General features: G+C 41.8%; 1 protein-coding gene across 1 annotated transcript in view; it reads left to right on the top strand.

Annotated features, from left to right (window-relative positions):
* Positions 1 to 596: 596 nt before the first annotated feature.
* The window catches only part of SLC6A2 (solute carrier family 6 member 2), a 52,796-nt gene continuing 29,776 nt past the window's right edge, over positions 597 to 23,616 (top strand). The window contains 4 exon segments of the mRNA XM_033069671.2: positions 597 to 645; positions 648 to 709; positions 712 to 1,039; positions 20,935 to 21,066. Coding sequence (XP_032925562.2) covers positions 597 to 645; positions 648 to 709; positions 712 to 1,039; positions 20,935 to 21,066 — 571 coding nt within the window.

The raw sequence follows: 23,616 nt of genomic DNA on the forward strand, positions 1-23,616 counted from the left end.
CCGGGCAGTGCGGGCTCCGGGCGGTGCGGACACTGCTCCTGGCAGTGCGGGACACCGGGCAGGGAGGGACACCGGGCAGGGCGGGCTCTGGGCAGTGCGGGCACCGCGCAGTGCGGGGCACTGCTCCGGGCCGTGCGGGCTCTGGGCAGTGCAGGCTCCGGGCAGTGTGGGACACCGCGCAGTGCGGGGCACTGCTCCGGGCAGTGCGGGCTCCGGGCGGTGCGGGACTTCAGACAGCGGGAGCCCCGGGCAGTGCGGACCCCAGATAGTGCAGGCTCCGGGCAGTTCGGGCTCCGGGCAGTGCGGGACTCCGGGCCGCGCGGACCCCAGGCAGTGCAGGCTCCGGGCAGTGCGGGCACTGGGCAGTGCGGGGCTCTGGGCAGTGCGGAGCTCCGGGCAGTGCGGGGCTCCGGGCAGTGCGGGGCTCCAGACAGCGGGAGCTCCGGGCGGTGCGGGGCGCGGGTCGGAGCTGGCGGGGCCGGGCGGCGGTCCCAGGTGCGGCCGCTCCCCGCGGAAGAAGGCGCGGGCAGCCCCGCTCCCCGGGGGCGCCCCGGCGGGCGCGGGCGCCGCGGTCCCCCCTCTCCCGCCTCATTTGCATGGCTCTTATTACGGCCGTGCCTCGCTCCCGCCGCGCTGACACCGCCGGGCTGAGCGCGGAGTCGCCTCCAGCGGGGAGCGCGCTTCCGTTATCTGCGCGCCCGCGCCCCCTCCTCAGCTCGCTCTCTCTGGATGTTTAAGGCGAGGATGAACAAACAGGTCCAGCCCGAGCGCAAAGTGTCGGTGGTGGCCCCCTTGCCGGACCGCGCGGGGCCGCCGCCGCCGCCCAAGAAGGACGTGGAGCTGATCCTGGTGAAGGAACACAACGGGGTGCAGTACACCAGCAGCAGCCTGCTGCCCGCCGGCCCCGCGCCGCGCTACGGCACCCAGGACAGGGAGACCTGGGGCAAGAAGATCGACTTCCTCCTCTCCGTCATCGGCTTCGCCGTGGACCTGGCCAACGTCTGGCGATTTCCATACCTCTGCTACAAAAATGGAGGGGGTAAGAGAATCGCTTTTTTTCCCCGGTGCCGCACCCCCGAGCCGCCCCGCCGCGAGCACGTCCCGCTGTTTTGGCGGAGCTCCTGGGGCGCAGCGGGAGCGGGGCTCGCCCCGCCGTGCCGGAGAGCCAAGGGAGGAGCGGCGGCACCGCAGCGCTCCGCTCCCCCGCTCCTCCCGGGGCACCCGGACACCGCTCGGCCCCTTCCCGGGAGTGCTGCTCGCACACTCCTCCAAGTTTAACTTAGTTTTTGAGTACAGGAGTATTTGCCTTCTGCTGCCGCTCCAGGCTGCTTAACACTTTTTTTTTTTTTTTTTTTCGTTCGCAAAAAATAGCACCAAAGGGAAGGGGGTGGAGGGGGGAGAGAAAGGCCAAGCCAAAAACACTCAAGCAGAAAAACAGCATCCAGAAGAGCTAGCGCCAGTCCACTGAAAGGTTTCCTGGGGGCAGTTTTATTGTAGGATCATGATTTCTGCCCTCGGTTCCGCGCTGTGGGGGTTCTCCCTTCCTCTGAAGTAGGTAGGAGACTTGTTACAAACAAAACCTCACCTCCTGCACAGTTTGGCAATGACAGCAACAAAAAATTACAGACAGCAACTATAGTTGGCTCAGATTGTCTGGCTTGTCTTCAGTAAGACTTTAACTCCATCATCCTCTTTCATCTCCCTGAGTACGCTGTGTTGTCAGTGATGACTCCAGGCTGTGATGGAGTAACACCATCTGCAAGCCGGGCAGGTGCCTGGGGTGCTTTCAAATCGCACACAGAAAGAACAGACCCTGCCTGGCAGATGGAGAACTGTGTGTGAACGGTGAGCCACACAGGGAGAACCGACAGAGAGAAAGCATGTTCTGAAAGGTAGTTATCTATGTATATAGGGATGGTGTGGTTGCCTGGTGATAAAGGCTAACAGTTCATACACTTTTAGCATAAAATAATTGCTTCCTGTGAAAACAGGAATGCAGGATGCATGGGAAAACCCCTATCAAATGACATGGAATTATACCTGTCCTTGGAACTTTATAGGATACTGGTGTTAATGAAACACTCGGTCGGGCTTGGTACCTCCAAAACTTCTGAGAGCAGTCAGAAAACCTCTCTGCTCACCACCCAGACAGACTGAAGAAAATAGTTAGTATTGAACAATAACCTCCATCCTTATTTCGTTATGTCCAAAAATAGTCCCAGCCGTTCCCACCAGAGCAGCACAATGCATCAGGAACGCAGCAGGCTCCCGCCGTGTCAGGTGCAGGTGTGGCAGCAGCATCATTCACAGCACTCAGGACAGATGCACCATTGCTACATCTCCACCTCATCTGGCAATTCTCAGGAAAACAGATATATTCCCCTATCTGACATTGCACAAGGTGACATCCAGAGTGCCTGAACTCTTTTCCATTGTAATTTGGGTCACTTAATTTCCTAACCTGCTTCCTTCATAATTTACTGCCAGCTCAGGCACAGAAGGTAACAGTCTGCAACTCTTGCATTTTGCTTAGCCACCATGTATTATCTTATGTCAGTTCATCTAGAAAAAACGGGGTCTTCATTAGCATCTTCTGATTCTAATCCTTCTAAATGGCAGTGAAGAGAAAGCCAACAGCTACAAGAGGCACATTTCAGTGAAAAGTTTGCAGTAATTCTTCCATATCATTAAAGTAAAATCAGACCTTTAGAGCAAAAGTAGAGAGGTCCTTTGCTACCAAAGTCTTTAGAATGACTGAGAACTCTTTACTGATACAGAGACCAAACACTCTGGTATCCTACAACTTTTCCATCCGTTGCCTCTTATGCTGGACATGCATATCAGTTTTAGTCAGCAGAAACTCTTGTAAGAGTTTCAGGCTCTAAAAATACTTTACTGCGTTTCAAGCCAAATCAGTCCCTTCTTTCTTTCAAACCGTGTTTGGGAGCTTGTTTGCTTTATGTGTAAATTTTCCTACAAGCCCAAAAAAACATAAGGCAACAGGCAGAGCTGTGGGATATCGTTGGATTCTGTTGAGATCTTTCCAGTCATAAATCACAGATATTCCTAAATATCACCTCCCACACATACACTCCTATTGCATGAGGGAACCTTTCTAGCACTAATTTAACTTTTGCTGCCTCAAAAGGATAACACAATGGGTTTCATATAATTGCTGTGTTTCCCCATGCAGAAGTTGGTATGTATAATAGACGTGGGGAAAACTTAATTTCAGTATCTTAGTAGTTTTTCTGGAATGCTGAGCAAATTAAAGGGATGAAATCAGAAGTTGTTTTTATACTTGTCTAGTATGTTCAGACTTAACCTAGAAGAGAAAATAAATTACAGGATGCTCATACTGGGATTACAGTTTGCCTTTTGATATTTTTGAGTAAATAGGTGCTAGGTAAAAAAAAACCAACAGAATAGATTAACTTGAATTGGATGGTATGCATAAAGTAAAGCAGTGGAAGATAAAAGATTTCCCTTCCTCTTCCTCCTGTAGTTTCTCTTTATTCTGAAAGCCTCAACAATTACTCAGCCTCAGTGATTTAATTAGAACTGACTTTGGACAGTCAGACATGTGGGTTATGAACATGTTATCAACCAATGGATAACTCCTGGGTCAGCATAGTTTGTGCTACATAACAAAAAAAAAATCTGCTATCCTACCAAAAGCTACACCCACAAAGGTTCTACAAATGTTCTTAGAAGTTGAACAACAACATCAATTACACAGAGGTGGTAGAAAATGGCATCTTTCTTTACATTTATTAAAAAATTTAGGTGGTTGGCATATGGACTGTGTCCTAAAGCTAACTATGATTAATTCAAGATGCCTGCAGACACACTAAGGGCCTTTCCATGCTTGTAAAAGTAGGTGGCTCTCAAGAAAGCATGGAAACATACAAGAACTGAGAAGGAAAATATAAACACACACAGTATTCCCCCATTCAAAGTTGAATTTTACAAGGACGTGGATGTATATATACACCCCCTTCTTTTTACTAGCCAAGTCCTGGAGTTTCTTTCTTTGATAAACTCCTGACAAATTTTCTAGGAAAAAAAAAAAAAACCAGGCATGGAGGCTTTTGGGTTAGATGTGGAAGTTCCATTTATACAAAACTCTGATAGTTTACTTTAGTGTGTTTTACTTACACAAGGCATACACCACCCAGTGGCAGCTATACAGACTTTTTTTGTTAGGTAACTTGGGAGACAGCACTGGTGGTGGTAACAAAAAAAGAAACATTTATATTTTAACAAGCTCCCAGTAACAAAAAGCTAGAGAATAAGAAGCATCCAGCAGAACTAAAACACTGAATGAATAGCCAGAAACATCTGTGTTTTTGGGAGTAGCCTGCTGAGAGACCCCAATGGGACTTCTGCACAAAGATAGATGGCAGAATGTAACCTTTCTGTAAACAACTGTAATTTTCGGAATCATTCTGCTATTTTAAAAAATCCCCAGTCTTTAGTAAGATCTAAAAATCGAGAGCATTTATTTTTCTATATCAGGTACCTCCTTTGATAGGACTTGCCTGCCTTACAAGGGCAGAGACAGATGCAGTATGGTAATATGAAACGTGCCACAGAAAGCTTACAGGACACTTTAGTGTGAACAGACTGGAGGATCTCGTGCCCTCACTGACTTCTTGGAAGCAGGATATGTCCACTGTGTGCTCTGAGGTATTTATCAGGTGATAGGGTAGGCTCTGAACAGATGGGGAAAATCTGCAAGCTCCCACTTAAGTACATATGGCAAACACTCCAAAAGGGGAAATTTTCAAACAACACCTTGCCAGTCCAGCTGATCAAAAAAGACACAATTTACATGTATTTGACAGCTGCTCACAGCACAAAGGAAAAGCACTGTTTGCAGCAGATGGAATACTTTTTCTGCAGTGCATTTGTGAGAGCTGCAAAGGAGCAGGGCTTGTCATGGAGAAATCAGCGATGGTCATTTCTACTGGATAATCTTACAAGAGCTATATCCTCATTATAACCTCTCTGGCAAGAACACTATTTTTTAAAACTATTTTTAAGAAAAAGATTCCCTAGCTGTATTACTCTCTCTGTAAGTGGTCAACATCAATGTAGTCTAAAGAATTCTTTATAAGACAACCAACATTTTAATTGCTCCCCAGCTCTGCAAGAGGCTATGGTGAATTAAAGAAGGCTACTATTAAAATTACAACACTCTCATCAAATTAGAGAAAGATTTACCCTGATATTTGGATAACATCTGAAATTTTACTGATGCCAAATGAAGTTGAGTAATGCCTACTATGATTAACTGATGTGCTCACAGTGGGGGAGGATGATGCTCAGTCTTAGTTAACAAGCTATTGTAGTTTTTGTACAAGACACTTTCAGTATTAATGTTCATTTTTGTTTCCTGTTCCTGCATAGTCATAGGCAGAATTAATATTTCTCTCTGAAATTTGGGGAAAAGGAATTTACCAACATAAAGTACTTCTTTTGTGAGCCAAAGCATTTGCAAGGTCAGTCATGTTCAGACTACTCATTAGGAAGCATGTAATTGTTGGATTAGTCACTGGAGACTTACTGTATCATAAGAATCAGATTAAGTTTTTAATGAATTTAAGAATAGCGGCAGATAAATATTTTAACGTTACTCTAAGCTATCATAATGCACACTTTAAATCTCCCCTGCAGCATTATTTTAAAGCGTTTTTAGACCACAGTATTTCCAGAAGAAATTGTTTGTTTCAACAAGCAGTTTGCAGCAATCAATACACTTCAGAAGCATCTTACAATTATCCTAATGCTCCCTGTCCTAGTCACAGCTCTGTAAGCTGTGATGCAGGACTGAGCAATCCACAGCACAGGTACCAAAGACAGCATAAACCAGACCCAAATATCCCTGAGCAGGCCCAGCAGAGTCAGGAGCACAGAGCTGTCACACACTGAGCTGTCACCTCCCCCAGAGTTGGGAGCCTGGACACTGCACCACTTCACTGAGAGCAAACTGGGGCAGACAGCACCACCTTGTCCTTCTACCACACTCTGCCTCCTCAGTTTTGCAAAGTGTCTGCCACCAAATTTAATCACTGTTTTGGGGAAGAATATAGCCGGGCACTTCCCAGTTCAAAGGTGGATGACCTTTGCCTTACAATATCAGGGTTTATATTTCAAAATAGCATTGATGATGATTATAATAATAAATCAACTTTGAAGTAATCTCACTGCAAAGCCTACGCCAAGAGTTTGACTCATCAGTCAATCAAAGCTCAGATGCAAATTGAGTGATTCTGGTTTCCTAAAAAGGGGTTTTCAGTTCCCATTAGCACATCAAACCACTGACCTCAGATAGGTTGAGCTGTTACTCTGATCTCCTCACTGTGCTCATGAGCTCTGGGTTCTCAGCCATAGTGTGACACTAGGGACAGTGCTCAGCTGTGTGCTGTGGCAGTACCTCCTTTCCCAGGTCCAGAGTCAGTGTCCAGCTCACACATGCTCTGTTCCCTTTCCTGCTCCATCTCTTCTCTTTCCCTTCCTTGATCACCCACTAATCACCTGGTGCATGCAGGGCATGGATTCACCCAGGCTCTTCTGTGCTGGAGCTCACAGCTGCTTCTCTGAAATTCCCTGTTCTGCTCCACATGTCTTGTTGGCCCCACAAAATAAATCTTCAGAACAGGAATTTCTGCAGGATTAAAAGCTACTGCATCATAGACCTACTACATATGAAGTATTAAGAATAGCTAAGAGAGAAGAACTGAATCTCTCACCCAAATCTTTCATCAATTGTAAACTTCTTGCTTCTGACTCTGAGGTATGACACCATGAAATGGTGTATAAGTGGCACACTATATAGACTGTCAGCTAAATACCTGCCTGTGCACACATGTTATTTGTCCCCAAAAATTCTAGCAACTCTTAGCTTAATGAATTTACAAAGGTCTAGAAATACACCAGCATAGAAAGGTTCTAGATGAGATCCATAACATTTAGCTTGATGTTACTCCTTAAGAGGACCATCCTGTGACTGATGCAGGGCAAGTATTGAGAACTGATCTGAAGGGTACTCCAATCAATTACTAAAACTGATTTTTCCAGCTTTATTGACAATAAAAGAGCTGGTGTGGACTAGCAGACAAAAGCAGATACATCTTTCCAAGTATAGTGGATGCACATTTTGATTCCCACTTGAAGTAGTTTGTTCTAAACTAAGAAGCAGAAAAGACTTCAAGAAATAAACTCACTTCTGTTTTACAAAATTTAAAATCTCTGCTTAAGGTCTTTCCATCCCCTGCCTCCCTCCCAAGTCCTATTCCTTCCTGTACACTCTTCTCAATTCTGCCAAGGAATGGAAATACTGAATTATTCCTAGTAAACCATTCCTGCACAGTAAATTCTGCAAGTCACATTAGGGAGCCTTCAAAGCTCATGTTAACTCCTTCTGAAACAAACACAAGGCTTTCCAGTTTGATGTGAGGTCCTGGGTTTGGATACTCATTCAAGCTGAAACAGCAGGCATATGAGCTTCATGTGGGAGCTTCTTCAGCCTTTCTTTGCTGAAGAAACCAAAATATCTCTGAAGAGACCAAGACATGGGCTATATGATTTGGGGGCAGATTTTCACTTTCATTTTTAGGCAAAATACCACAAACCTGTCTGTCAGTTCAGTGAATAGATGAATGAACCTCCAGTAGTCTAAAAATATTATTTCCAGGCAGATACTTCAACATGAAACAGAATGTTAATTACAACTACTTACACATAAGATCAGGAGGAACATACAGCTTTAGTAAGAGTTTAGATATGCTGTGAGGGGTATGATAGATTAAAATCAGTCCATAAATCACTGAACCTCTTGCTGTGTATTAGAATAGTTTCAAATGCAAGGCTTTATTGACATTCAAAATTTGATTTCCTAAATATGGATATCTGAGTCCTTCAGGAAATCAGCACCAAAAGTGCCTGTTGAATAATTCCTTTTCTCATGGAAATTCTGGGTAACTGTAGTGTAATTCAGCATCATAACTTCTGTATAGATTCAACATACTTAATCTTAGCCACAGAGTTTTTGAAACCTTTAATCCATAAAGAAGGAAAAGGAGGTGAGAGGCATGGAAAGAAAACAGTTGATTTCCTTGCCTTATGACATATTCTTCAAGAAAACCATAGGAAAGGACCTCTAAACTAGTTACCAAAACTATCCTTTGTTTTATTTTCACTCCTCCTTTCCCCTATTCTCTATTCAAACAAGTTTTGCAATCTTTCCTGAAGCATGACAAAGGTGACAGCACAGAACAGCACTTTGGGAACCAGGTCTACCATTCAGAAGCAGAAACTGCCAGCAGGGAGGTCTGGCTGCATAAGCCACATCCTTCCCTGCACTCACATTCATCTAAAGTACACTACCAGCTTTCCAGTGAACAGAATTCTGTGATAACATATTGCTAAGCAAAATTCAGGCAGGATTGGGCAGGCACTTGTCTGTTGCCAGTCCATAAATTTTTTTTATGACAAGCATTCTGACTGCTGGTATGGAGTAAGACAAGCTGCCCTTATTATACAATGTCTTTTTATAGAAGATGGTAATTTTTCCAGTGCTCCTACTCCTTAAGGCTTTATGAACACAACCACTCACTTCCAAAAGCACAAGTGATTGCAGAAGCTGTGTTCTTAATGTAGGTATTAACTGATTGCTAGAGTTTGGCTATTATAATTGTCTAAGTATATGCTGGGTGTCCAAAATAGGATCCAACCCTCCCAGACTGGTGGTGTTGGACCAGACAGACCTCAAGTCTTTCTTGGAATGCTTTGTTTAAACTGCTTCCCTAGAAAAAGCCCAGCATCAGAAGAGCAGTGCTGGTTTGATCCCACCCCAGTGAAGTACACAGGAATTGTGAATTCAACAGCAGAATATTACTCCTTTGCAGTCTTTATTTCAGAGCTGGAGAAAGTTATTGCATGATTTCCTGTCCTGCTACAGCACACTTCTGAAACAGCTTTTGTGGCATTGATGTAGAGGAAGGACTGTGGCTGGGCAATTGCACAGCATTCTTCTTTACTGAAGACTGCAGGACTGTGGGAATGAGCTGATTGTCTGCCCCAGCAGCAGCATGGAAGAATGAACCCTCTGCAATTGCCTCATTGACCATCCAAATCACTGTTTCCTTGAGCCCAGTGTATGTACTGAGAAAAGCAGCTGAGTACTGTGCATCTTGGCCTTTGAAAGCTATTTTTAATTTATTCTGTACCTCCTGTACCATGTGGGTATGTGTGTACAGCACTCTTCACTGATATTTTCATTTCTGTTTTTCTCTTCTGTAATGAAAGACCTCTTGCAATGTCCATCCTGGAGCATGCCAAAGGTGACAGCATGTTACTTGTCCTTAAGATCCATATCTCAAGGGAAAGTATGATACTGATTCCAGTCAAATCCCAGTTAAATAAAAAATGGGGAAGAGGCTGGACTTTTCCTGGCACAGCGCTCGGTACAATAATGGAAGCGCTTTTCAGACCACAAGGTGGAGCAGTAGATCCTCACAGGTCTTGGGAGATCCCAACCTGATAATGAATGGCACAACATTTATAGGAAAAGAGAATTTCATGGTGGCTCATTACTTTTAAATACAGAGCTGCCCAGTAATAACAAAGACTGTTCCCAAGCAGACCATTCTTGGATTTTCCACTTAATTTTATTTATTAGGATACTACAGGAGTGGCAGCTTCTAGCAGTAGGACCTGACTTGTCAGCTTGGCCACAATGAAGCAAGGACACAATCCATTGATAACAAGAGGTTAGCCCTGAACCTTTTTTAAAGATAGTGCAAGAATAAAATGGAGATACAGTCTCTTCCTCCCAAAAATTGATACAGGAAGAAACAATTTCTCAAATCCTAAATTTAGAAGATGCTCCAAATACCCTCAAAATATTTGCCTTTGGAAAAAAAACCCCACAAGCTCCACACAGACTTTCAGGGGTCTGCATGGTACAATTGAAAGATCTCTTTTTGCTTTCTCTATGTTAATGTAACCCACATTTCAGGAGGTCTCAGCATCTTTCCTTCTTGGCAGAGGAATTGTTATTTCACAAGACAGTAATTTCACAATTAAGTATATTGGGCTTACTATGATATTTAGAAGTTCAAGGCCAAATGTTACCAAAACACCAAGTTACAGCTTAGAAGCCACTCTCCAGAGTATGTTTGGTACATGACTGCTCATCAGCATGCATGTGTCTGCCTACTGAGCTGCAGGAAGACTGATGCTTGAAGAAAGCTCCCAAGCTCACACCTTCAAACTGAGGGGAGATGAAAGCTGTACACAGGCATCTCAGTTCTGCAATTCATCACAAAATTAAGGAATCGTTTGTGCCATGCAGTGCTTTGTCTCCTTTCAGAAGAGAAATTCAGATCTGTAAATGGGATTATGAAACAGGTGTTGCTGAGATCAAAGACAGTCCAGGACTTTGTTTGGGGAAAGAGTTTGATCATTTGCCTCTTTTCTGCAGTTTGTTTCTCATGTATGTATGGCTCTACAGCCTCAGTTAAAATCAATAGATTTGTAAACCACATGGGAGAAATCCTGACCCAGCTGAAGTCAATGGGTGATTTTTTTCCATTGACGTCACCAGAGCCAGGATCTAAACCCAAATAACAGACGTCTCTCTCTTAAGGACTCCTAAGTAGACAGAATTTCCAGACTAAGAATTATGTGAGAAGAAAAACAAAGTAATAAAAAACTATTCAGACTAAACTGATACAGAAGACTTCCATTGAGTAGTAGCTGATCTTCACTCAGTACAATAGCTCAGTACTTTACCTGAAAACTCTCAGGATTACATAGATGATGGTGATTATTATACAAAATAGATTTACTCTGTGAGAGTTAGACTATGACCTCAGCACTCTCCTATGTTGGGCTGAAAAAAAGTACTATTTTAAGACATGCCTTTTACTCTCACAGTTTCATAGGGACAAATGTAGGCAAGAATCTCTTTCTAGCTTTCAAGGTTGAAAAGAAAAGCTGGGAAAGTACAAAGTAAATTCATAACTAAAAGTAAGCAGGGAAATAAAAGGACTGTAGTAGAAGATCATACATTTTGAAATATTCTGGGGCCTACTTTGTGGGTTTTGAACTTTTGAAATTGGTAGCTGTAAGAATACAGTTAGTCTCTGGCATAAATTACTCTCTTGGCTCTACCATAAAAGAAAGAGGCAGAAACCAGTACCAGGCTCTTCCTAAACAGCCAGTTAATCCTTCATTGACTCATACAGAAACTGATGGCAAAATCTCTGTGTTTGACCCTAAATTAAGAGATTTTGAGATATCCAAGATCACCTATATTTCTCTTTCTAAATACCATTTTACAGTTGTGATGTATTATATGTTTAGAAATACAAAAAAAGACAAACAAAAAAACCCCACCCCGCTGTGTGACAAGTTGAAAACACCAGACTCAGCCACTGATTTATCATAAAGTCTGAGTCATCAGTGAACAAAACTGCCCCACAATCTGACCAAGCAAAACTTTGCACTGTGATGAAACAAGAAGGATTTTACTTCAAACTGTTAATAGGCCTCTGCCTCATCTTGGCAGGGAGCTATGATGGGCCCTGGGGTAATTTCCACATTCCCCCATGGCATTTCAAGCTAGGAGGCCCTGCAGAATGGCAGTGACAAACACGTACTGGACAGCTTGGACTGAGGGGAAAATTGCATTGCTTGAAGCCCACTAGGAAAACAGTCCACTATGACAAACATGAGGCTCAAGTTGCAAACTTAAAGAAAAGCTTTTGTTTTATTAATTCCCACTGAAGAAGCTGAGTAGTTGGAGGATGGAAAATGAAAGAAGGGTGCTGGTAGCCAGTACAGCAAGATTTATGCAGCATCTTTGTGATTTCACAGTGGTCTAAGCAAGACTCACTTTACCCTTTCAAGCAGGCTGATGTAAAGAGAAGTAATTCCTAAATCCTGCTGCAGGAGGGATGATACTGAAAAGTTTCACTTGGTGCTCACAATGCCCAAATTCTCAGAGACCCCACTTAATGGCTGGCACACAGAGTATTACCAGCACTACCCTGTGCCAAATACAGAATTTTCCAAAAATGAAAAGTTTTCTGTGACAGTTTTTGTGAAATTCCTGTGTTCAGTGCTAACAGAAAGGTACAAAGTAAAGAAGCCACACCCACTTGGAAATCACATTGCCCAGGTCTTCCAAAATATTAGCACAACTATATAACTATAGTAACTGTAGAGCCTGAGTAACTATAATCTTTGATAAGAGTACAGGATTTTCAATTTTTCTAGGCAGTTATGCAAATAGTAGCCATACTGTAATGGTAAATTTGCCAATATCATTGTCAATAGCACCACACACAGCCATTGAAGTTCACAAATAAATTAAAAATATGCAGCATTTGTCTTCTATCTTTACGGCTAGACAACATAATATTCATTTCAAGTATATCTGATATCTCTACTTCATCATTTAGAAAGCATGTCTAAAAAATATCAGAAAACTGCACACAGTGGGATTTATGAAAACATGGAGAATGACTTTATAAGGTATGCAACTTTTTGCCTTCTGCTTTAAAGCCCTGTTTAAGCCTGCATTATATGTAGTTTACAGCACAGTTACTCTGCTTCCTTAAGTGGCATCAGAAAGAACATTTATCCTGAAGGCTTCGTCTCAGATGACCAAGAGTAAAGGCTGGTTTTCTAGAGTTTCTATAGACAGCAACTTTGACTGTCTCACACTTCTGCAATAGAAATAACCCTTTACTGAGAGAAAGAATTTAGGAGATTCTGTTAGGCAAGAGTTTGTAAAGATTAAGATAACACAGAAAGTATTACACTAATAAAAATAAATCTCTAATAAAGACTGGAAGGAAAACGAATGTTTTGCTTTAGTCTTTGAGTCAAAAAATTGAAGTTACAGCTTGGATTTGGATTAATCACTAAACGGTGTAAGGGATTTAAGAGTACCACAGATTGTTGTGCTTGATTCTTCTTTAGCAGAATTTCAAGGCAGTTACCTCCTATTGGTTTGTACATTAATCCTCTTGAAAGCTGCTTGGCACTTGTCTGGAGATGATTTAAGATGTCTTGGGCACTTTGTTTTACCCTGGCACAGAAATGAATCTCATGCTGCCTAAAATGGGTACTGCATCCTCCCCAGAGGGTGCTTAGCTTGGAGGCTGCAGGCTGGTTTTTATTTTGACAATGTGCAAAAGAAAAGCAATCTTTAAGAGCAACACCCTCCATCCCAGATTGCTGAGAACCAGGAATTGCCCTGCTACGTGCACAGCACAAAGCTCATTTCACACACCTTGCCTTGCTGCTGCTGGGACTCTGAGCAGCCCTGCAGGGCAGCCTGCCACCCCCAGCACAGGGGAATCTGCTCCTGCACGGTGCTGCAGTGTAAAAGGACAGTGAGCAATCCCACAGGGGCACTCCTGGGAATGTTAGAGAGAGGAGAATGCAAGGACCTCCCTAAATGAGGGGCTCAGCTCCAGAGGACTCATTCCAGGCTCTTTTATTAAGGTGGAAAAACACTCCAGGGATATAAACTTGGCATTCCTGATGTGTTCAAAGCACAGCTCAGAAAGTGGCTATCATAACTTAATGTAGGTACCAAAAGTGTCTACACAGCTCTTCAACCTGCCAATGCATGAACAGACCCCACCAAGAAATACCTGTAGGGTGGCAATTTCAGACAGAAAAGCAGGTATCACTATCTCACTGAATTAATTAGTTTAGTTCACTCAGTCTCTATAGATTATAAAAAGGCTGAAACACTTCATTAAAAAACAAAACACAAACAAAAAACCCCAAAACAAAAGAACATTTAAAAACTCCAAAACAAAACGACCAAACAGCAAAGGATATGTCTAGCATCTTCCAATTGGGTTTGTAGGTTTTTCTGTCTGAAACTCTGGTCTATGCTAGACAGCAAGTTAGATCAAATTATCTCACAAGATATTCTGACATCAAAGTCAGATTAATCCATGAATTTTGAAAACATTTATTTTAGTTTACAGCTGACTGAGGGAAAGAAAACCCAGCACAAATGAACATACAAGTTCTCTGGAAAGATGAGAAAACTATGACTAACAGTCTATATCTGAACCAAAGTAGAACTGTAGTTGCCAAAATCTCCCTGGCTCCCACTCTCCCTACATTTAAGAGACAGCTAAGCTGATGAAATAGTATTTCCTTTCGTGTACATGACAGGGTTCCACATATCACAGAAAATATCTTTTCACTACTTAACAGTTCAAGGAAAACTTATCACATGAGGTTATGCTGTTATGGATCTAGCACTGGAATCTAGGAAAATCTGCTTATCTTGATTCACAAGCTCACAGAAAATACCTTCTGACATCTTCATTCAAAAATATTTTTAGCCATGGATGTTCTGCCACCAATAGATCAGAGTACATTTTGACAGGCACCTTGCTCTTGTACATCTGAAGTACAGCCTACACCTTACTGGGTGGTTTTGCTGATATGGAATTGCAGGTGAATCTATCCTCATGTCACCCCTAATAATTGCAAAGTTGGAGAAAAAACACAAATAGAACATTCCTATTACCAAATGCTAGAATAGTATTTTCCCCTCTTAATTTAATATCTCTTAAGCTTCCAGTCATGTCTGTTGTGAAGCAGCAAAGTTCTGCAGGGAGGTGTCTGCATGCTGAGCCAGTAGTCCAGTACTACACATCTCCCCTGCCTAGGACCTTCTGAAGAGTCTGTGAACTATAAAGTTTGCTGTTTTGTTCCCAACAGTGTTATCTGTGCAGGAAAGGATACCACCACTCCTACAACCCCTGTCCTACTGAGCATTAGCAATAGGGATGGCATAAATAACAGAACAATCTACAAGCTGGTTCCTCAGTCCAGCTCACTTACTCTCTCATTTCTTCTTTAAATCAGCCAGGTAATTAAAAAAGGACAAAATTGAAATGGTAGATTTGGGCAGGAATGTTAGTACCTAGGCTTTCATGTTGCTTCAAATTCGAAGTATTTCCTTACCAAACTACAGATAAAACTCACCTTATTGCATTGATCTAGAAACAAAAGATCCAATTGCAAGAGTACCTCTGCCATAGAGGCACAGTGTTAGAAGCTGTCACTGCAGCCCATAAAGCAGATCTTTGGACTTTCTATGGTCACACTCATGGCAAATGATGGGAATTGTTCATTTCCTAAGCCAACCACAGTGAGTGTTGTCAAGGTCAGCAGCAGAAAGCCCCAAAAGTCACCAGAGCTCCCACAGCCACACTGCCCATCTTGGCTCAACCTGGTTTATACTCTCTCATATCCACCATGTCTCTTCATTTATTCTTTAATTTCCTACCAAACAACACAGGCCAGAGTTCTGTTCTTGTATGTGCCTGCAATTATCTTTAAACTACACATTGTTGTAAATGTGCTCCTTTCATTAATTTATGTAAATAGGACCTTGGCCAATGACTTGGCTGTTACTTATGAATGAATCATGCTGCTCTGAGTGGCTGGATATATTTAACTCTCATTAATTTGTTCCAAATAGCTACTAATGGGTTTCTTTAGCTCATGACTCTTGTAACAAAAGGAAAAGGATGATTGGATTTGCGTGGGGAGGGCCTAGGTAACCCTTTCTGTTACTGATCAGTGACCATCTTCTAAATACACTGCACTTCAAGTCACTCCAAGTGATTTTAAGGCAGTAGCAGGTTAACAGCTCACGACAAAAAATGCAGTTGGCCTCAGCCAACAGCACTGAACCATTTCTGGAAACTATTTGTTTTCACTTTCTTTTGAGTGAAAGGAATGCTGTTAAAATTGCAATTCTGAAAAAACTGAAGGCTCTAAGCCCAAACTGAGAGTAGTAATATAAATAAGTTCAAATCCAGCAACAATTTGTTAGAGGGGGTAGCTAAATGTAAAGGCTTAACAAGAAACATGCCACTCACCATGGTATAGATGCACTGCTTTTATGATTCAGAAATACTTTCCACTAAAAAGTTGCATACTTGGAAGATTTTATTGTATACTTGGAGAATTTTACATGTGTGAAGTGCTGCTGAAGTTTTTATAGTATGTCATGCAGTCTGTTTTGCAGAAAAATGTTATTTTTTACAGCTAGAATCTCTTGCTAGCTGCTGTCAACATCATCCTACAGCTGCTGTTATCATCATCTTGTCTTTGACCTGAGGTTCCATCAGCTCCTCTGTAGCTCTGACTTCTCTTTGCTGTACCACACAGCCCCTCATTGCTTCTCATCTCAGGTCAGTGAGGTCCTGGTGTCCCACCCCTTCTCCCCAGCTGTCAGCAGCAGGCTCCAGCTCCTTCCTTCAGAGGTGCCCTTGGGGGCTGTGCAAACCTGCTGGGCTCTCTGCTGAGCAGCCAGATAGCATCCATGTACCAGGAACACCTGCCCTTCCCATTACCCACTTTTCTACCTGTGGTGATCTTGTACAATCTGAATTTCAGGAACTCTGCATCAGTGACTTTGTTTTTCATTCACAAGTGTGTGCACAGATCAGTTTCCACCCATTTTCCTCGTTGTCCAAGGAAATGTACTATGTTCTATCAACTATTTGATGATATTGTTTATAGTACTATTTATTCTGAATGAAAAAGAATCAGTGTTGATCGATGTTAATAGAGATATTAACTTGTATTTCAGTTCACCAGTTGGGAGAACTCTGCTTTTAGACTTTTCCTGCACAAATACTGGAAACACTCCTATTGGAAAATATACGGCAACATTTGCTCAAAGTTTGTTGTTTTAGCAGGCACCCCTGCCAGTATAACATTTTGACTAGAAATAACCATGGTAACAAATGCAGAAGGCTAACAAGCACAAAGAGTTCAAAATTATTTCAACTACCCCTGTCCTAGCCTACTTCTTGTATGTGCATCAAAAATCCTTTTAAGATAACCAAAGCTGTTTAGATTATCTTTTTTCAGCCATTAGTAAATTAATTCTTCTTTCTTTCTGGGATTTAAAAGTGAGATGAGACCTCCTGGTAGGACTGAGAAGAATATTTAGAACTTTTGCTTTCCACCCCTTAGGATGCTGGGAATGCTGATGAAGAGAGGAAACACTCTGTGGATTCTGATATACCAAAATTCAGAAGTTGTTCTGGCACTGAACATAGGAATGCAAAGTCTGTCTTGTATTTTGTCCTTCATTAATTAAATGTAATAGTTAAAAAAAAAATCTATGTAAGTTTTCACTTGAAGTTACACACAGATGGCTCTTGTAGAAGCTGAGGATCTGACCTAACTTAATTTTGCATAGGGTATGAGGCTGTCTTAACCCCACATGTGCACTGGTACCTAAAAGGGACGTGTATGGATCCTGTGAGATGTGTCAGGAAATGCAGCAGCTCACAACAGCCTAGGGCCAGCCTGTGGCTTTAGAGCTGCGTGTGCCTCAGCAGAGTCATGGGTGGCCCTTGTGCTCCAGATGTTAATGACTTCAGCCTTGTAGCTGTAAATGGGGAGCCATCAGGGACTGCTGAGACCGTGCTGGCTGTGGGATGCAGCTGTGTGCTCCCACCCAGGGATGGGATCCCCGAGTGCTCCCAGTGTCACTGCCAAAGCAGCGAATCCCAGACTGCGCTCCCCCAGCTCCTGAGCTGGGGCTTGGCAAGCCTGGTTCGAGTGTTAGCCAAGCCCTGCTTCCTCAGGCTCAGCTGTCTGGCCTATCCCAGTGTGACACTGGGTGCAGTTAAGGCACTTTCTGTGGGCAGTGGCAGCAGTGGCACCCTGTGCCACCCTTGCTGACACTGGGTTCCCCGGCAGGGCAGGCACTGACAGCAGGCGCTGCTGCAGACAGCCCAGGGCTCATGCTTCAATTCACACCAGTGGGTCTAAAGCAAAGCTCCCCAGGACTGCTTGGCCTGTCCCCTGGCACACAGGATGTTCACACAAACAGGACTGCAAGAAGCGTTCCAAACAACACCTCTTGTTCACAGGACACTGCTCCTGAACAGCCCAAGACAGAGCCCCTGGGCAAGCCCTGAGTGACGCTGGTCAGCTCTCACACATAGCCTGTTTACAGCATTTGCAGACAATTCCATCCTAAATCCATTTCATGCAGAGATTTGAATGATCTTTTGACCATTATTTATTTTAATTCAAAGGCAACTTGACCCCAGAAAGGGTTGAGCGAACACCATGAAAATAGATTCTGGATATTGATGAGGAAAATAAGAGCAAATATAAAGATACTTACAAAAGTACCTGACTTTTTTAGGTTTTTTTACCTAACCAGAAGCTGCTAAACAAGAAGTTTCCAGAAGACTCCAAAACGTTAAGTCAAACTAATATGACTAAGCACCCTTACTTTGGTATTTATCTCAATTTCAAAATACTTCAATCACTTAGCACCTGAAAAGTAACCCAGCTATGAAACCCTGCCACACTGTGTAACTGCTCTTTGATGAAAATTACACCACACCTTATTAATCCCTTGCGGGGGCAGGGCGGGGGAAGAAAAAAAAGAAAGAAACCTCCTTTAACTAAAGGCTGGAATGACTCGCAGCCAAACAGATGACACTTCAGCAAGAGTGCCTCAGTGCAGCACACTTCACAGTTCATCCTGGCATTAGTCACACTTGAAAACTGCGTATTCCAAACTGGCATTTCATACTTATGTCCACTACACAGCTCCAGGATTCATCTTCTCAAATACAAATTTCCCTGAATAGGCATCATGTTTTCCACAGTCTCGTGACATTGATCAGACATCACTCCCTGCAAACTCCATACCTGCAAATACAAGCCAGGTTTGTGAGTCAGCTCCACACACTGCAATAAAGACAAGTATGGCACTTCAAAAGCTCACTTGCAGGAAATCTGACTGTAAAACCACTTAAAATAATTTTTCCAGATACTAGATATAGTGAAAGCAATATTTAGTATCCCTGACTGATTTTGCTGAGTATGTTTCTACACTGAACAGAGCTCAGAACTGCAGGATATTAAGTATGTTGAATAAAAAATATTTTTCTGTACAGTATTCAAACATACAACATTTCAACATGGCAATCATAGAAAACAGATTAAAAACAACACTAAAATATTACCAAAACATGTATCATTGATACTGTAGTAGCTTATGCAAATGCTAGTTGCATTTACATTACACTTCATCATGAAGAAGATTCTTGCCAAAATGATACAACCAATATATTTCAGTTTTTAATATACATTCTCAAAGGTTTAAGCTGTTTTTCCTTTCTGTTGATACATCTTGTCTCTGTTCATTGCAAGGTTTCAAATTTCAAATGACTAAACTTATGACTGAATGCTGAATACATTGTCCTTACCATTATGTTACAGCACGTTACTTTTAGAAGTAGATTGGTGGTATGACTAAGAGAGCAGAGTTTGTTTTCCATCCCATTCTCCAGCATATAGTCAAAATTCCCCTTCTGAGCAGTCATGCAAGGCAGCTTACACCAGTAATATCTGTGAAAAGCAAGCTCAAAAGGTAAAGAAACAACTATTCAGTCTTTAAGAAGCGTAACATTAGTTTCAAACATACTTTTTAAACAGGAAATCCATTCTGCCTACTGGCAAGTTTTAAAAAGCCACAGTCATGCTTTCAGCTTTTTACCCTCTGTAAGTGTGTAAATTTAGGAGCAATGCAAACTTTCTTCCTTTTGCAAAGGAAGTTTTCAAATTACTAAGCCAGCACAACAGATTTTAAAGGTTTGCAAAAACTTGTACTACTTGCTGTTAGGGGAAATAGTCAAGCTACTGTTGTTTCTTCTTTTGCTGAAAAATTGAACCATAATATTCACAATCTAATTTCCTTTTCACAGATAACTCCTAAGAACATTAGTCAGTTATTCAGTGCATCTAATTACTCTGTCATCTCTCTAGTTGTTAAACCAATCCAATAACATTTTTAATGCAGGCAAGTTTAATATTAATTGAACTGTTCTTGACCAAGCAAGCTGAGCAATATAATAAAAGCCTCCCTTTGCATGTACCACAAAGCAGAGAAGTGTCAGAGCTCACAGTTATTAAACATGACACCAGCTATAATTGCTTTATAGTATCACATGTAGCCATGCATCTTCTCTCTGTGACATGGATCATATAAAATAGCTAAGAAATTTTCAGGTATTTATCTACATTAGGTGATCCTTTTGTGTTTCGACTGACAATACTTTTTTTTGCTGTAGTAGTGGACACACCAGGATTTTTCCAGTTTCTCAGTGGCAGTACAAACTCAAATGAGAATGCTCAGCATTGTGAAGGTGCCAGCAGCCCCAGCACTGCCCTGCTGCAATATCAAGATGCTCTAGGGTGCCTAGCAGTAACCTCCACATCCTCCACAGCAAAGGCCATGAGCTTCCCTAGGTGGGAAAGGAATGTGTTGTCTAACCCATTTAATAAGAAAAAGGGAATGTATTACAGCAAAATCCAAAATATGTCATGGAAGCATAAATTCTATATAATTAACCAGTAGTTATTAATTTTCAAGCCAGAGGTTCCTGCAGACACTTCACACAGTGGTTTAAGCTGCCCTTACAGGATTTCACATTTTTCGCTTCTGTTGCTCGTTCTGTGCTCCCTTCTGAAAATACTACACTAAAAAAAAATTAAACAAAATTTTTCATAGTCCCTTTCCCATTCAGCTGTGCAAGTGTGTTCAGTTTTTTTTCTTCTTCAGTTAGGGACTAATTTTCAGGGACACACCAAAAAACAGAGGGGAAGTATTAAGGGGAAATAGGAGTTATGTCTATAGCCTATTTCAGGGTTTCTGTCTCTCAGACCTTTAAAAAATACAGAGAAGGGATAAGAATATATGGGTTCTTCCTTCCTGGTATTTCCTTTCTGTTTCCCAAAAGCAGTAGTTTTGTCTGTAGCTGGTAAAAGTAAGCAACAGAAAAAGAAAAATGCAACCAATACAAAGACTACAATGTCTCTTTACTGTCTTTTCAGGTGCTTTTCTTATTCCCTACATCCTCTTCTTAATCATTGCTGGAATGCCCCTGTTCTATATGGAACTAGCACTGGGACAATATAACCGAGAAGGGGCTGCCACTGTGTGGAAAATCTGTCCAGTATTCAAAGGTGAGTGTTCCTCTGCTGCCTTGAACAGCCCTGGTGCCACACACCTGTGCTCACAAACAATGTAAAGATCTTTCACAGACAATGTGATATTCGGTGACCTTTCCCCAACCCCTGAAGTCAGAAGCCTTTATGTCATCACAGGTGAAGCACAAAATGGGAAAAGCCACAGAAATCATCTTTGGGGTGATTGCTGTCTGAGTGTAACAGGAGCATTTCAGCCCTGCCCTCCCTTTCCCCTGTGCTCTGGGGAGTGGGAGGAACTGGGTGTCTCTAGGTGGAGGGAGGGGTTTGCCAATCCAAACCTTGGAAATGCCAAATCCCACCCAGGTTAGTTCAGCCCTGTCCTCCCCACTGACTGGGGTAATCCTGCTCCACTCAGGGCAGGCAGCTTTCTCTGCAGAAGCCAACATACCACAGTCCACCACTGCAATGGAGTTGTGAAGACTGCAGGTTCTGTAGACTTGTAACATCACAGGAGTTTTCTGTGGTATCTCTGTGCCTCAGTTTTTCTGCCTGTGGAATGGGAGCAATGATTCTGATAGTCTTTGTAAAGTGTTTTTCAGATTTACCAATGAAAAACACTTATTAAAATCTGAACATTATTACTATTGAGTGTTTTCCACGAGGATAAACTCTCCAGCATCACTGAATAATGGGCTGTGGAGTGTTGTTTGTGCACTGTATCATTCTGCAAGGAAAATATAGGTTAGATGCTTCAGGGTGTTTGGCTTTGATCAGGAGATGATCAATGTGTGAAAGAAGCCATATGTGTTCTGTACGTGAAAGAAGTATTTGTTAAGGAACCCCAAGATTTTTTTTAAGCATTGCTTGCCATCAAAAAATGTAAGTTCCTTTGTATGTATACCAGACTGTATCTAAAATCTTACGCAAAAGCCTTTAAAACACAGAGATATCTGAAATTAAACCAGGCAAGCTCAGCTGACCTTAGAACCTTAAAATTCAGATCATGTTCATCCTGGGACTGACAAAAGCTGAGGAGCTTAACAATAGCAATCCAAACTTGATAGATCCGCTGCTTGGATATAGGTTACACTGAGTAAATGTTAGTCTTCCTTCTCAAAATACAGCTTTCCTCTTCAAGCAGTCTAGTGCCACACAACAAGAAAAGTGAAGGGTTTTTTTTCTCACCACTCAAACCCAAAAGTCACAGCAAAATCAGTGATATAACAAAAAAAAAAGTATGTGAGCTAATAAAATAATGTGCCTCAAATTTTTAAAATTAATTAATATAGATTTGCCTAGCCCTCCTATAATCCCATCATGGGAGACAAAATTCATCTCAGCACCCAGGAACCTCAATACCCCTGCTCAATAAAAAATATCCTTGTTTTATAAAAAATCCTGTTGGTATTATTTATATACCTTTGGATGACAATGAGGATTTTGAAAACCTAAATGCAAAAATTAGACCTTCAGGATCTCAAAGCATTTGAGCCAAATACCAGTGTGCTCAGAGGTATTCTGTGTTGACTTCAGGATTGAAAAGATTATGAGAAAGGAAAATAGAACTTATTTCATGTATATTCTTGTTGACATTCCAGCTATGTTTTTAAGCTGACATTTTCAATGTGGACTAAACATACATTACTGTTGATTTTTAGGGTTTCTTATTACAAGAATATAGAATAGCATAAGTTATTTGATTCTCAAAAAGTAATAAGCATTGAGAGACATTTGCACCTCAGTATAAACTCAGTACTTTTAAAGTTTTGACTAAAACCTCTGATAACACGCAAACACATTTTACTGCTAATGCTTTGGAGTTGTTTCTGGGACAACTCAAATCTCTCACTCAAAAGAAAAGTACACAGTCTACACAAATTTATAACAGCTTCTCTAAATGAACAGCACTATAGTTCTAATTTTAGCTATGAATATTATTGCCATGAACTCTAAGCACTCTACTTCTAATGAGATGCTATCATAACACATGCAATTACAAATATACCCTGTAACCTTTGTAACACAGTCTGTTTTCATCCCTGCATTTTTTTCCAGGGTCTATTTTAGACTGTGGGTGGTGCAGCATTACTTTTAAGAAAACCTAGAAACATAAGAGCAAATTCATTCCTGAACATTCGTAAAATCACAGAGAACAGCTGTTTAAAACATATTTGATGCAGTATTTTAAAATCTTGATATTAAACACCTCTCATTGCTTTCCTGGATTGGATGAATTTCAGGAACGTTTTTTAAAAAAACAATAATCTAATTTTAGTATTTAATGTATACTTAGTGTTTTAGCATTCACCAAATACTTAAGAATTATCCTTTTGGGGGATTCCTCCCTGCTCTCCATTCCATTGATCATGGTGTATCACCAGAGTTTGAGTGTTCAAGTACTAGATTCATTTAAGCGCCAAGGGTTTGAAAATACTGTTTCATTTTTACTTTTGCAATTATTTCCCCATTGTTAGGGATGAGCAAACTGCTTTATGGATTAAAAGCCTCCTGCAGAGCAAAGAATAACTTTTGTACATGCAGCAGTCTTTGAGTTGCCGATTCCTTCAGGGTCAGCATCTGTTCCTT

This window comes from Catharus ustulatus, chromosome 11 (genome assembly GCF_009819885.2).
Source record: "Catharus ustulatus isolate bCatUst1 chromosome 11, bCatUst1.pri.v2, whole genome shotgun sequence".
Classification (NCBI taxonomy): domain Eukaryota; kingdom Metazoa; phylum Chordata; class Aves; order Passeriformes; family Turdidae; genus Catharus; species Catharus ustulatus.